Below are 15,476 nucleotides of genomic sequence, written 5' to 3'. Positions count from 1 at the left end.
AGGCACAGACCTCTGCGGAGCTTGCATCGGTTAGTATTTGACTTTAGATTTTTCAACAGATCACACACGCTGCCCAGTCAGCCCAGGCAGAGTGCTGAAGTCTCAGACCAGGGTTTGGAGACATGGTAGGGCCACAGCGTTGGCCGAGAGCAGACAAAGAAACTCAGGTCCTAGGACAGGAATGTGGCAGACTGAGAGTTGCCCACCCATTCTCTCCTTCCAATCTTACCAGAGGACAATTCTTGGTTGATTTAGCCAAATTCAACGATGCTTCCTATTCTCCTAGCTTCCCTTGCAGCTAAGGGTGGCCGCAAGATCCAGTTCTGGCTGAGCGTGCTGGGACGGGGGAAGGATCTCGGAAAGAAAATGTTGTTTCCCTGACCCAACTGGACAGGTGCAGCTGGCGTAGCTTATCTCCCTGTCTCCCTGCCTTCAATGCAGACATGACGCCCACGGCTTCAGCAGCCACCTTGTGACCCTGAAGAAAGGTCTGAAAAATCACAAGGACATCGCAGAGCCATCACCAGTAACCAATGATCTCAAAACTTCATGTTATATCAAAAAAACACACCCCAGAATTTGCTCAAGCCATTATTGGTTGGATGTTTGGTTACTTGCAGCCAAATGCATCCCTGACAAATACACCCAGCAAATTACACAGAACCAGGACTCGATCCCAGCCTGTGGAGCCCAACTCCCTGCGTTCAACTCCAGCTGTGCCCCTTACCAGTCCGTGACCTTGAGCAGGTCACTCTCTGTCCCTGTGCCTCCTCTGTGAAATGGAAGGGTCCCTCCCACACAAAGCTAGTTGGAAGATTAGACCAGATAATGCACAGCATCGGCCCACAGTGAGTACTCAACAATCAGTAGATGCTCTTATTTTTATCACACCCCTGGATGATGCCTAACAGGATTCAATTCCCTTTGCTTTTTAAAATCCCATTGATGGGGCACTTTGAACAAAAGGAACTCTCAGCAAGCAACCGCACGGGGTACGTGCCTGCCTGGTCTTTTTAGAAAGCTCTGGTCCAGGGCTGAGGAATAATTCTTATTGACATTTTGTTTCCCAAGAGCTTGTGAGAGTCAGGGTAGGAAGCTGCGCCCTCGGGAGATGTTTCCAGACTGTGACAAATCCTGACCCCACCTCTCCTTCCCACTCCTTGGCCAGGTGCTGAGTGACTGACATTACTGCTATTCGTGTTAATATTATTAATCATAGAAATTCTCAAGAGGAGTCCCACTGTTCAGTTCACAAAGTACATCTACTTGTCATAAGAATTAATTTAGATCCTGGATACAGATCAGAAATGGAGCCCTCCACACGCCTCTTCCCCTCCCTGCTGTTCCCAGAACTTCAACTCGTGATCCCCACTTGCAGCGCTCCCAGTGAGGGGTTCTGGAAGGGTCAAGGGAACTGGAGCACCTGCAGCAGGGCCACCTGGGCATTTGGCTAAAATGCAGGTTCCCAGGCCCTATCATACCTGCTGGGTCCAGATCCCTGGAGTGAGGCCTGGGTATCTGTATTTTAACATGTGCCCCAGTAAATCTGTTGTTCCTTGAATTTTGAGGAGCACTGAGTAGGGTACAAGGCCGTGCATGTGTGTGAGGACTGGGGAGGTCACCCTTTCCCAGTCCGCTCACGCTCGGCCCTCGGCGGCTCCATTTGATGCCTTCACAGTCACAGTCGGAAGCTTTCAAAGGCTTTCAAAGATGCAGAGCGGCTCCTGTCCCTGCACCCATCTAAGGCAGGGCCTGTGCGGCTGTGCCCGTGGCCAGGCTCTGCCGCAGCTTTGCTCTAAAGAGGTGCCTGCAGCCCGGCCCTCCAGTCCTGGCGCACCCTAGAGACTCGGCAGTGGAATTCTTAGGGGAATTCTTTAATATGAGGGGGCCCAGGCCCCTCCCTGCAGCTGGCAATGGCCATTCTGTGGTTTTGGTTAGGGGAGGAGGTGGAATTACCAGCATAATGCACCAGGAGAGATATGTAAGGAAAGAACGTCTCAAGTTCAACAGGAATATCATCGACTATTTCATGACCTCCTAATGGACAAAGACAGAACAGTGTAGCCGGCCGGTGTGGCTCAGTGGTTGGGTATTGACCCATGAACCGAGAGGTCGCCAGCTCGGTCGGGTCGGGGACACGCGTGGGATTTGCCAGCATGATCCCCAGTGGGGGGCGTGTGGGTGACGGCCCGTCAATGTTTCTCTCTCATCGATGTTTCTATCTCTCTACCCCTTCTTCTTTCTCTAGAAATCAATGAAAACATATTAAAAAAGAAAAGTGTAGCTTAAATAAGACAGTGCGGTGGGCTCAATTATTACCTGATGATTTCCAGGGCTTTGTCACACGCTGGAAGAGTCTCCAGTGAGATGCCCCAGGGCCTGCTGTCCTGTGCTGATCAAGCACAGGAGGTAAATGTAATGAGTCAGGTCTCCTGGTGATCAATGTAAGATGAAATTAATAGCAATGAATTCGAAGTTTGGTATTTGGGCTTTTAAAAAGTCAACTGTAGTTCCAGGGTGGGAGAGACCTGGCTTGGAGGTTGAACGCCACGTGGGGGTGGCAGACAGCACAGCTACTCAACAAGTCACCAGAATCCAGCATGACACTCAAACAGAGGCAGCCCATCCTCACGTCATCACTGGGAGGCTGGGCTCCCGCTCCCCACCAGGACCTTGGTCACTTGAAGCAAGTTCAGCAGGTGAGGCCTCTTCACCTGTCCTTTGACAAATGGTGGGAGGTTCTGGGGACACTTCCCGTGGAGAACGAGACACCTGGAGGAAGGGAGGCACCTTCCAAATTCTGAAGGACTGTCCTGGGTCTGTCAGGCTCCAGGCCCCCCTGTTGTATCAGGTCCCTGCCCCCTCTCTGGCTTCATTCCTCAGCACCCAGCATCCTCTCTGCTCTCCCTCCCCTTCCCCAAGCAGCCCCCTCAGGCCCTCTGCATGCTGTCCCTCCCCTCTACCTGGGATGCCCTTCCCCTACCCTCTGGGGTCAGCCCTTCCTCACCCCCAGGCCTCTCCCTCTGGAGCGGAATGCTGATACTCCTGCCTAACTCAGGTCCCTATTCCATACCTCACAACCCTCTATACTTCTTTGCTACAGCATTGATGCCAATTTAGAATTTACTTAGAATTTCACTATCTGTGTTACGTCCATTTTCTAAACCGTGAGCTCCATGAGATCACAGCAGCATGTCTTGTCCGCACTGCCCAGCACAGGGCCTGGTATGTAGTAGATGCTCAGTAAGTGCTGATTTTGTGATGAACACGTGAATGAATGGTTCCATCAGGCGGGAGCTACAGAAAGACAAAGCTGAGCTCAGTGAACAAAAGAACTTTCTAACATACCAGGCTGTCCCAGTTTGGGATCGGCTGCCTCGGGGGAAAGCTCCCTCAGCGGCAGCATGGAAGCAGGGGCCGGGCTGGATGCGAAGGTGAAGGTTCTGACCTCTAAGGGACCTTCCAGTGTGGAGTTTCTGTCTTCTCCACAGCTTGAAGGAGGAGACAGTAATTTGGGAATGGGGAGGAGCAGGAAGGAAGAAAACAACCTTTGGATGTCAGGCCTGTTACTCAGGAAACAGAACATTTATAGCAGCGAGCCTGGCTGGGACGCGGGGGATGAGGGGGCAGCTCTGGGGACAGGTCTTGAGTGGGAGCAGAACTGGGGGGCTGGACTCTGGAGCCCGGGGTTGCGGGTTCCCATCCTGCTTCTTCACTCATGCACAAAGGATGGAGAGGACCTGGAGGACGGGTGGGTCTGAGTCACCTAAATCCACAGCATTCCACACACGGGTCTTCATTATGCCTGCCCCAGCCAGGACCAGCTACATAATCTGTGGGGCCCAGCGCTAAATCAAAATGCAGGGCCCCTGTTCAAAATGTATAAAGAATTTTTACATGGGGACAGCAGGGCATTAAACCAAGCCTGGGACCCTATGCAACCCTGCCTGCGCCCAGCTCTCCCTCAACCCCAGCAGGATGGTGGCCTGTGGACCCCACCTGAGGACCAAGAAAAGATATTTGACAGAGGCCTCAGCACAATGCTGAGGCCGGCCGGCTCCTCCCTCTGCTCAGCTTGGGTCTTAATTTATAATGTGAGCAGACACAGGGTGGGGGGGGGGATCACTAAGCAATAGAGAAGACTCTTGAAGTCAAAAGGGCAGGGTGGGGATGCTCATGGGAGACAGCGAGTGGAGCCAGCAAAACAAATTACTTCCTCGAAACAGGAGTTAAGAAAAATTCTCCTAAAATTTGGAATGAGGCAAAGGGGGGATAGCATTTCTCATACGCAATGTGGTTTTGGAGCATTCATTAACAGACTCCTCTGAGGCTGAATTCATTAGGGGAATATATGTGTGATTCACCGTTTACTGTTAATTAAAGGTCTGGCTGCTGTGAATTTACGTATTAACTTGTAGATTTTTATTAGTGATTTCTTCCCAACAGAAGCGATAACTCCAAAGGTTACGGCTTTACGACCCTGAGGCTTGCTAACGAGCCCTGATTCTAACCTGCGCTCTCGCCCCGCATTCTCTCTCCCTGGCTCTTGCTCACCCTGCGGGGTACCCTCCTGCTGGCTCCCCAGGACTGAGCCAAACAGACCCATGATACATCTTCCTTCTAACACGGGTGTGAGGGTCATCTCATAAAACTTTTTGGAAATCATGCTTTGACTTTGGGATCAGGAAAGGACGTCTAAGGAGTCTAAATCAGGATCTGCAAGGAGATTCGGGGGAATATGGCATCCAGAAAACAAGGACAGGCCCAAGCTGCTCCGGAAGATGAGAAGCCCAGAAGGAGAAGCGACCTTGGAGGGAGCAGGACGCGAGGAGAGCAGTGCAAGACGGAGGCAGTGAGCCCGCTGACGAGGCGGGAGTGAGCAAGGAGCGCGGCCAGCGATTCGGGAGCCGGGGTCCCCTCCCGCACGGGTGAAATCTGCGCGGGAGAAGGGCCACGGTGTGGAGGGCAGGCAAAGGAGGGCAGCACCCCTTTAATGGGAATTGCAGGAGACCAGAGAAGAAAGGGCAATGACCAAAGAGAAAATAAGAGAGCTTTTCCCTCACCTCGAGTTCTAAGAGGCCCCACGGGGAGCCTTTTCCCCATGACCCACTCTGGTGAAATGTCTGAGTTCCGAAGGTAGGGAGAAAGCCCTAGAAGCCTCCAGCAAGAGGAAAGCAGCTGCCTCCCAAGCAAGAGCCAGCCCTGTGCCCGACTCCCTGCAACGCTCCGCGGTGAGCTGAACATGCTGTGTGCCGTCTGAGGGACAGAATTATGACTCCAGAACAATGCGACAAACTGTCCTTCACTCACAAAGATCAAAGGAGAGGCAGGACTGGAAAATGACACCATCCAAATACCTTTTCTTTAACACACACACACACACACACACACACGTGACTTAATGCCAGCCTCCAGCCAAACCCGAATGGGAAAGAGGAACTCGCCAAAGGGGTGGCGTGGGTCCCAGGAAACCACACGAACCCAGCATGACTCCTACTTAGGCCTACATGACTGTCGACAGCGGGGCTGCGACATCGAATACGGTTCTTGGAAAGGCTGCTCAGAGAGGTCCAACACCAGTGGCCATGTCATCTCACTTCAGAGCTTACCTGCGGAATTTCGCAGACTGAGTGTAACGACTCCCTCCCAGCGCGGGCCTGTCTGCCCTCCCTGCCCCTTCCCGGTGGCATCACACACGCACACTGCACGCACACGCCCTCACATCCACACACGTGAACCACACTCGCAGGCCTCCAGCCTTCTCTCCCCTGGTCACCTCTGCCCTATCGCCCCATTGCTGGGCAGGGCTAGCGCCAGCTCGTCCTCCAGCTCTGTGCGTCACTTCCTCAGGGAAGTCCTCAAGCCCCCGACCCTGGAGCGAGATGCCCTCAGAAAACCCTGACGCCTTGCCCAGAGCCCTCGTCTGTGCGTGTGACGCGTTCACCCATGTGGCACTGGATGCCTCTCCGCAGACGGCAGCTGGCAAGGACAAGGCCTCTGTCCGGTTTGCTGTCCTCCATGGCCTGCCCCCTCCGCAGCCCGACAGTGCTGACGCTCAGGAGCTCATTCAAGCCCTGGTTGTTGGATGCGAGCGTGAATGAGCCGCCAGCCTGGCTGGACCCAGGAAAGCAGGAACGAGGCCCCGAGCAGAGCAAGACACAGGCTCTCCGATGAGCTAAGTCGTGCCCTGGCCTCTCTTTGGCTGTAGCTTGTGTCTTGGTAGAAACAATCATAGTTTGGAGTCAGACAGCGCTTGAATCCGGCTTACCTCTGACTTGCTGAGTGGCCTGGGGTGACAGTAATGCTAGCAGCTAACATTTATTGGGCGCTCGTTTTGAGGTCGCTACTATTATTATTTCCATTTTACAGATAAGGAAACCAAAGTCTCGCTCAGGGTCAAGCAGTTAATTAGTGGAAAGCAGGCCGAATATCAGCTGACAGTGCAGGAGGACTCACGAGTACCGGAGAGGGGAGGAAGGCATGTCAGTTCCTACATTACCATGCAGCTCCGTCATTGTCACAAGGATGTCCACGGGTTATTGAAATTAGGTCTGGCAAACACCAGAGGCTCAGACCTGCCTGGGGCAGTACTTACCCAGCCATGACAATGAAAAAATCCAGTCGGTTCCATGTGTCCCCAAGGTAGCACTTCTTGCCAAAAATGCCCAGCGCTACCATCTTGAGCACCATCTCCATGGCAAAGAAGATGAAGATGAAATCATCGAAGACCTGCAGGGCAAGAGGAAGGCGAGAAGTGAGGGAGTGGGAGGCTCCAGAGCAAGACCCACTCCAGAGATTCTGACTCTGCAGGCTTGGGATGGGCCAGGGGTCTAGATCCAAGTACCCCAGGGGATTCTGAGGCCCTGGGTTGCTTGGGAACCCCTGAGCCCTGTGGAAACACAGGAGGTTGGGGGCAGTTCCTCCCGGGAGGGTCTCTTTCCCAGGGAAATGAATGTTTCCACACTTGTAACATGGGTGTAACCTGAACCCCTGCACTGCGGCGCACATGCACTGCACAGGGTCATGGCAGGTGCGAGAGGTTAGCCCCACCTGGGACCTCAGGAGATGAGAACAGGAGGGTACAGAAGGGATACTGGGCCCGCTCATAAAGGGCATCGAGAACCAATTACGGAGCTTGACTTTACTCCAAGAGCACCGGGGAGCGAAGGGAGGCTTCTGCAGAGGAATGTTGGGGTCACTGCACACTGAGTAGACCAGGAGGAGGAAGTGGGAGAAGATGGGGGCCTGGACTAGGGCAGAGGCCCGGAGACGAAGGTCGTGGAGAAAGGGCAAAACCGCCTGGGCGCGAAGAAGACGGCCAGTGTAGCCAGGGCAGGCAGGGGCGGGCACGGCTCGGCTGTGCCTGGCTGTGGGCGGGCTCCTGGGGGAGGTGAGCAGGGCACTGCGGGTAGGTGGGGCAGGGTGGGGACGGGTGGGCGGGCCGTCGGGGGTGGACGGGGAGGGCAGGCCGGCCTCACCTGCAGGATCTTGCAGCGCTCTGACAGGCAGTCCATGTCGTCGCAGGGCTGGTACATGCCAAGTGTCACGCAGTTTAGCAAGATCACCAGCATGCTGACACACTCGAACCATGTGCACACAGAGTCAAGGACAAAACAGTGGGAACGGTGGCCATGACGGCACAGGGCACCCTGGAACGAAATGCCCCCCCCACCCCCGGCATACCCCTATTCCTGTTTCTTCCCTTCTCCAGGTTCCTTCCCTGGATGGGCCAATGCTCAGTTCTCCAAAGACCTTGGAGCCAGCCCTACCCTCATCACAACAGACATGGCCACTCATGTAGAACCCACCAGAGAACCCAAACCCCACCAAGCCACCACCTGCTGGGACCCCACCCCACCTCCTTGCCCCAGCCTGAGAGTTCCCTTGGGGCCCAGGAAGAGAGAGGCCCCCACAGGCCTGGCTGGCAGGCCATCTCGGGACTATCCGAGCCTCTCCACCTCTGACCACCTCCCTCTCCCTGTCCCTGCCTCCCTCCCCTGACCACTTCTCCCTTCCCCTCACCCATGCCCCCTCCATCTCTGCCCGAGGCCTGGATCTGGAGCCCACAGAAGGCTGGTCCAGTGTGGCCGCGATTGACTGGACACCCCTGTCCCTTTCTCCTCACCTGTGGCTGGGTTAGAACTCATCTCCAGGCTCCAAGGTGCCTGTACCTAGGCCTTCCCCAGCCCCTGCACCAAGTGAGGTAGGTCCCAGCCTCCTCAGGCTACCCAGGCGGGAAGTCTCTTGTGGCCAAGGAGTGTAGAGACCATCTCTGAGCCCAGCCTTGGGCAGGGCCTCTGGGCACATGTTTAAAATCAGAATGAGTGGGCCCTCCCCTTTTTTCCTGCCAGGCTGCTCTCATTAAAACCCTCCTCTTTCCCTTCCCTCCTGGCAGCTCCTGCCCAGTCTTAGAACACGGCCAACTGTGGTCCAGTCCCACCACTTAATCCACCTAATCCCAGAACCAAGGGTCAGCTGGGAGGGGCCTCAGAAAATCTGTGTCTCATTCTAAAGAGGGCGGCCTGAGGTAAAATGGACTTAAGTAGGTTCCCCACCTTTAAGAGGAGAGGTTCTGATAGAACTCATCACCCACTGCCCACCCAACCCCGTTCCTGCCCCCAGAATCTGAGCCACAGGGAAAGGGTGGACAGCTCCTCATATTCTATGAAAGCAATAAACCAGGGGCCTGCATCTGAACTCCAGTCCCAGCACTGATGGGGTCTGAGGCCTCGGGCAAACCCCTCCCCTTCTCTAAAACTCCGGAATTCCCCACTGGAGGACCAGGAGCCTCCTCACGGGCCCCACATGGCCTGCTCTGAACTGTTGAAAACAGTAGCCTGATCACCTCCCTCCTGTGCTCAAAACCCTGGCATGGCTCCCTGTCTCTGTCAGCATAAACTTCAGAGCCCTCGCTGCAGTCTGCAAGGCCCTACCTACCACCCCTCACCATCTCATCTCCCTCCTACCCTCACCCTGGCTCTCAGGTGCATTAAGCACACTTCACCCCAGGGCCTTTGCACCTGCTGTACCTTCTACCTGGAAGACTCTTCCCAAGACCTTCAAGAACTGCCCTTTCTGACCCTTTAGCTTCATTGTCACCTCCTCTGAGAAGTCCCTACCCAATCTCTCCCCCTGCAATGGTCACCCTCTCCCACCCCGACCACCACCCTCTCCCAGTTTTATGGTCTCTGAGCACTTATGCCATGAAGTTGTCCTGGTGACATGCTCCTTGCCTTTATCCATAGCTAGATCCTACATTCCAAGGAGACAGGGGTTTTGCATTCACAGCTCTGACAGTGACAGGCATCTGGTAAACGTCTGTTGCATGAACAAGCAAATCTCTCTGGGCCCTGCCCACCCTGACAGCCAGTGACTCTTGAGTGTCTCCAAACGAAAACCCTCGCTCCTCAATTTCACAGCCTTGCTCTAAGCTCAACACCACCAGACCCTCAGCCAGATCCCACTCACAGGGTGCTGAGCACCTCTTGCCTGACGGGAGACTGACCTGGTTTCCCTGGCAACAGCCTCCCTCCCATCCCTGGGCCCTGGCTCACCTTGGGATACCGCCTTCCCTTCACCTCCCCTTCAGACCCTCCTTGCCCCAGCCCTGCTCCTTCCTGCCCACCCCCTCTCCAGCCCTGCTGCCATTCTCCCGCCACAGCCTGTAATTAATTTCAGTCACTGCCGGGGGGGCCCCCTTCTAGCCTGAGCATGGGCTCCAGCAGCAGCTTCATCATTAATTAACTTTTTTGAAGTTCAAACGTTCTAATTACCAGTGAACGTCCCCCATCCCCCTAGTTTTCCCCCCTGCCTGTCGTGCTTTCTTGCCTTCCAGTCTCCTCCTCCTCTGCTCCCTCTGCCCTTCCTGCCAGTTTCAAGTTCAAAATGCACTTAACAGGGCTCTCCCAGGAGCCTGGCAGCCCCACTTCTTCCTCATCAGGACCCTGAGCAGTGGAGGGCAGCAGGCCCATTTCACAGATGAGAAAAACTGAGGCTCAGAGAACCTAGGGGCTTCCCCTGCATCACACAGCTGGGAGGTACCAGAGCTGAGATTCACACAGGCCTGCTGGACTCCAAGGCCAGTGCTCTCCTCTGTGAAGCATGGCCTGTCCCTGCCTGTGACCACTCTCCCTCCAGAGTCTTCTCCAGCCTACCCTTAGGGGCTCTCACCTGGACCCTGCACAGCCTCCCTGCAGCTCCCAGCAGCTCCCTGCCCTTCCGATGTGCCCCGCACAATAACCAGGCACACTGTGCGCCCACCACTATCAGAGCACTTTGCAAGTGTCTAATCCTCTCGGGACTATTTTAAGTCCTGTTTACAAATGAGGAAATTGAGACAAAAAGGGGAACATGATTTGCCCAAGGTCACCAGCTGGGAAGAGGCAGAGCTGGAACCAAACCAGGGGCTGTTTTTCTTGTCCCCACACTATTCTGCCCCTGCCAGATTAATGTGCCTGAACTACTCTGAGTACGCCTCTCCCCTGTTCAAAACCCTTTCATGGCTCCCACCGCCCTCCTTAGCTTGACACCCAAGGCCTCCTAGACTCCGATCTTAGTGAATTCCTCCGACCTCACCTCCCTCTGGCCCGGGCATGCACTGAACTTCTTGCTGTCCCCAAGCATCTCTCCCAGGCAAACTCCAAACCATCCTTCACAGCCCAGTTCACTTGTCACCTCTTCTTAAAGCTTCCCTTGAAGCACCTGTCCCCACTCACAAGGTGGTAGTTCAGCCTCCTTGCTGGAAGTGCTCCCTACTCACCTGGTCTAGCTGCTATCACAGTAATGAACTTGGCAGTAACCCCAACTACTGCGTGCCAGGCCCCTGGGGATGTGGCCCTAGTTCTCCCCACAGCCTGCTGGGGACAGATGAGGAAACAGGCCTGGAAAGCTGGACTGACTTGCCCAAGGTCAAACAGTCAGTGAGCAGCCCAAGGGGTCTGACTCGGTGGTGCCCGAAGTGGCTACGTGGCACTGCCTCTGTGGCTCGCCCAGCTTGCCCAGGGCACTGCGTCCCCCAAGGGGCCAGATGGATCGGTTTTCACCTCTAGATTGCTCAGCTGCAGACGTTCAGAGACGGGCAGTCTCGGCTCTGCCCTGAGGCGCTCGGGGAAATCCCAGATGGCAGGGCCTGGGCCCTTTCCAAGAGCCTGTGAGGCTCAGAAGTCAGGCCAGAGCTGGCATCGCCGCCACAGTTCCTGACATGCTCCCCACCGGCTGGGGGATCAAAGGCACCAGCACTCCTTGAAGTTGAACCAGATCACATAGTGGGGCAAGGAGACTGTCACAGGGAGTCTAGGTCTCCCGGCTGATGGACTCCATGGCCTGGCCCAACTCCTAATGTTCCCACCATTAGTCACTGGAGAACTCTTGGAGAGCAAGCTCTGGTGTTCTGGGATAATTTGAGGGAGGACAGATGCCCCAAGAGGGCAGCACAGGATTTCTGGGTGACAGGGAAGGTAGGGGCTTGAGTGCCAGCCACATGAGAGCAGGGGGTCTTCAGCGACTCCCCACTGTCTCTCACAGCAAGGCTCAAAGCCCCACCTGGCACCGGAGGCCATGCAGGTGAGACCCTGCCACCTTGCCTACTTCATCGCTCAGACTCTCACTTCTGTCGGGGTGACCTTGTCACATAACAACCCCACCGAGGTCTTCACAGAGCATCTGGTCCAGTCACCCATTGCACAGATGGGAAACTGAGGGCAGAGAGCCATCTGAGAGACACGGTGAGCCTGAAGCGAAGGGGCCTTCAGACAACAGACTCCCTCCCACCCCCACGGGGGCCCCTGAGCCAGGCTGAACCTCCAACCCACTGTAACCCCGCATTTCCCTAAATGTGCAGGCTCCGCGTGTGTACCGTCTGCTCGGCATGGCCACATTTGCCCATTTGAAGCTGATGAGATCCCTGACAGGCAGTACAGGTGCCTTTGAGGAACACAGATGGGAAGGCACATCAATAGCAATCCATTCAATCCCCAAAACCCACCCGGCTTGGGGGAGAAAAACAAGCAAAGCGTCCGTCCTTGGGGCTGCTCTGAACCCCCGCCCCACCCACGGCCCCGGCTCAGCCCCACCTCCAGCCAGCCCCCGCCTGTGGCCAAGGCCTTCACCCCACACCCACTCTGCCCACAGTTCTCAGGTCCCCACAACTGGGGCCAGGAGCCCGCAGTGAATCGGTGAGCATGTACTGAGTGCCCGCTGTGTGCACGGCACAGGATTAACCACGGCGAAAGTGGCGACAATGGCAAACATTTCTCAAGCGTTCTTGAGTGTTTGTTTGTCAAGGAGCTCTCTAATCAAACTGCACATAGTGCCTGGCTGATATGGCTCAGTGGTTGAGCGTCAACCCAGGAACCAAGAGGCCATGGGTTTGATTCCAGGTCAGGGCACATGCCTGGGTTGCGGGCTCAATCCCCAGTAAGGGGCCTGCAGGAGGCAGCCGATTGATGTTTCTCTCTCATCGATATTTCTATCTCTCTATCCGTTTCCCTTCGTCTCTCTCTAAAATTCAATAAAAACATATTTTCAAAATATTCTTTTTAAAAAAAACTGTGTGTATTATCTCATTTAAACCTCACAGCAAGCACATGAGGCAGGGAGCCCAGAGGCCTGGAACCCAGGGCCCCGTAGCCACATGTGCTGTGTAGCAGAGGTAGCCCCTCTCTTGCCAACCTCTCCTGTACCAGGGCCTGGGGTCTCTCGTTCTTTGGCATTTGGGGGGAAAACAAAACTAAACCTCACCAGCAGAGGACTGAGAACCCCGCTCTGGTGTTGTCTGCTAATTACTTAACATGAGTTTGAGTAGAAATAAAAGACACTATCCCAGCCTCTTAGGTGGGCATCTGCCTCACAGCAGCTGAATCTTCACTCACAGCCTTTCAAAAAACTTGACCTGTTCAGGCCTGGCAATGCAGAGAGTCACCCCAGAACGTAAGCAGTACCTAAAACTGGCAGGTACTACTGTTACCCCCACTTTACAGATAAGGAAACTGAGACACAGAGAGCTGGTTCCAGGGCCCGAGTCACACACAGCCGCCCAGGTTCATACAGCAGGGGCAGGATTTGATCCTGCCTCTTGCTGACTTCAAATCCCACATTCTCAGCCACGTGCTCCGTGGACCCCCGGCACAGGGCCTGGAATGTGAGGGACCCTGAACTGGGGTGTGCTCAGTGGAGTAGTCACTCACGTTTCCCTTCTCGCCCACACTGTCTCCTCCCGAGTAGGCCTGGGTCGGCAGTGAGCTCAGCATCAGCCCATCTGTTGGTGCCTCGTGGGGTCAAGAAGGCGGATATTCCACCCCTGCTGAGGCTGGCAAGGAAGGACGTGTCTGCAGGAGAGAGTGGGAGGGGTGCTGGCTCAAGGCCCCCAGTAAGAAGCTGAGCTGGGTCAGAACCATAAGTCCACCCCATGTCCGGGCCGCTGAGTCTCTAGAAGGCTGGGATGTGAACTGGGGGGACAGCATCACCATTGAAGGCACCATGCCAGGGGTCCCCGCAAACCTGCCACCTCCCAGAGAGAAGAGTGACCAAGTGGAGGGGCAGGCCCTGACACCCAAGCAGGCCCCTCAGGACAGTCTCCTCTCCAGAAACCGGAGCCAGAGGCCTAGACAGTTACCATGACAACCACCACCCTCATCCTGCAGGCCCAGCTGCCAGTCATGGTTTCTGTACCTGGGGGGCTCTAGAAGGGTGGGTGGGGGTGAGAGTGCTGGGTTTGGCTGGGGCGATCAAGTTTGTTTTTATTTTTGTCAAATCCGAAATTTAATCCATTTCCCAGGGTGGGCCTCAGTTGTCTAAATAAATCAAGCAGAGAAAGGAGTCTGGGGGCCGCACCCTTCTGGCCCAGGGAAGCAGGGAGGCTGGGCCAGCCTCTATATGGGAACCGCTCCCGTTGGTCCCCAGTGGCTCCAAGGATGGGAGCTCAGTCCTTGGGCCTTCACAGGCTGGGGCCTGCGGTTCCAGACTTTGGTTCTTGGTCCCGCTCTGTGCTCCTCTGAGGCCGGGTCCACAAACCCTGTATCCGTGTTCTGAGATGAGCCGATTACTCCTGCCCTGCAGGGGCCCCGAGTGTGTCTCTGTCCAGGGCCCCGCATGTGAGGCCATAGAGCCTGCTCTATAGTAACAATGGCTACCGTTCTGAATGTCAACTATGCTCCAGGCCCTGGGCTTTAAAGAGGAAATCCACTCATTCATTCATGCGTTCATTCAGTCAACTTATCTTTATGAGCAATGACCACTGGACAGCTTCTTGGCAGCATCTATTAAAGCAAAACAGAGGCCCATGCTAGGATCTAGCGGTGCCACTCCTAGGTCCACACCCCAGAGAAACACCGACATAAGTCCACCGAAAGGCACATGTTAACAGCCCCATCCAGGGAACACCTCAAGTGCCACCAACAGGGACCACCAAAGGAGGACGATTCAGGCCAGATTTTAACTGGGGATGATTTTGATCCCCAATACACAGAACAGCCCCCCACAAAGAATTATCCAGCCCCAAATGTCAACAGCGTCAAGGCTGAGAAACCTTGGGGCCCATCCATTGAATGGAATGCTACACAGCAATGAAAAAGACTAAACTACCAAGATGTGCAACAGCATGGATGGAGTCCAAGAACAAAGAGTGTATGAACCCAAGCATCTAAAGCGAAAACTCAGGCCCTGGCCTGTGTGACTCAGTTGGCTGGGCGTCATCCTGTTCACCAAAAGGTTGCTGGTTTAATTCCTAGTGAGGGCACATGCCCAGGGTTACGGGTTCAATTCCCCGTAGGGGGCCTGCAGGAGGCAGCCAATCGATGTTCCGCTCTTACATCGATGCTTCCCTCTCCCTCCCTCCCTCTCTCTCTCTCCCTTTCCCTCCCCTCTCCCTTTCTCTCTCTCTCAAAATGAATAAAAAATCTTTAAAAAATAATAATAAAGTGAAAAATCAGGCAGAGTTAACCTACATGAAGGTTTTACAGTGGTAACTTAGGGAAGTTTCCATCAGGGGCTGGAGGGGAGGGAGCTTCTGGGGCTGGAGACGTTCTTCTGGGTCTGGGGTAGCAGGAGCGTATTTATATGGGAAGATGCCGTGAGCTGGACGTTAAGATTTGAGAGCTCTACTGCATGCAGGTTTGACCTCAATAAAAAGTGCAACAGAAAATAATGAAGCGCAGCTGCTATAAGGAACAAGAACAATGCGACAATTAAAAAAACACAAGCACCTGCTGGGGTGCCCGCTGTCACAGGCCCTTCACCGCAATGCTGCAAGGGAGGGGTGCCATCCCTGCTTCACGAGCTTGCGCAAGGCCGCAGCTAGTGAGGGACAGAGCCGAGATTTGAACCCCACACCGCCGCCCATGTGTTTAAGGATTTGTGACAGTCACAGGCCTTGGGAGACAGGCATGGCAGCTGTTATCATACCCATTTTACAGATATGAAAATGAAGGTCCGGAGACAGCAGGACTTGCCCAAGGTGACACAGCGGTGAGCTGGGAGAG

The 15,476-nt window shown here is 54.9% G+C and overlaps 1 protein-coding gene across 1 annotated transcript in view; it reads right to left on the bottom strand.

Moving 5' to 3' along the window:
* CACNA1I (calcium voltage-gated channel subunit alpha1 I) overlaps positions 1-15,476 on the bottom strand; it is an 80,422-nt gene that overhangs the window by 54,175 nt on the left and 10,771 nt on the right. The window contains exons 2-3 of the mRNA XM_087814005.1: positions 7,479-7,590; positions 6,596-6,729 (exon numbers count right to left, since the gene is read on the bottom strand). Of these exons, the coding sequence (XP_087670131.1) occupies positions 6,596-6,729; positions 7,479-7,590 (246 nt within the window). The remainder of the gene's footprint in view (positions 1-6,595; positions 6,730-7,478; positions 7,591-15,476) is intronic.

The sequence above is a fragment of the Miniopterus natalensis genome, chromosome 2 (assembly GCF_054644295.1).
Source record: "Miniopterus natalensis isolate mMinNat1 chromosome 2, mMinNat1.hap1, whole genome shotgun sequence".
NCBI classification, from domain to species: domain Eukaryota; kingdom Metazoa; phylum Chordata; class Mammalia; order Chiroptera; family Miniopteridae; genus Miniopterus; species Miniopterus natalensis.
Note: the sequence above shows the minus strand (reverse complement) of the source record. Positions and strands in the feature narration are given on the sequence as shown.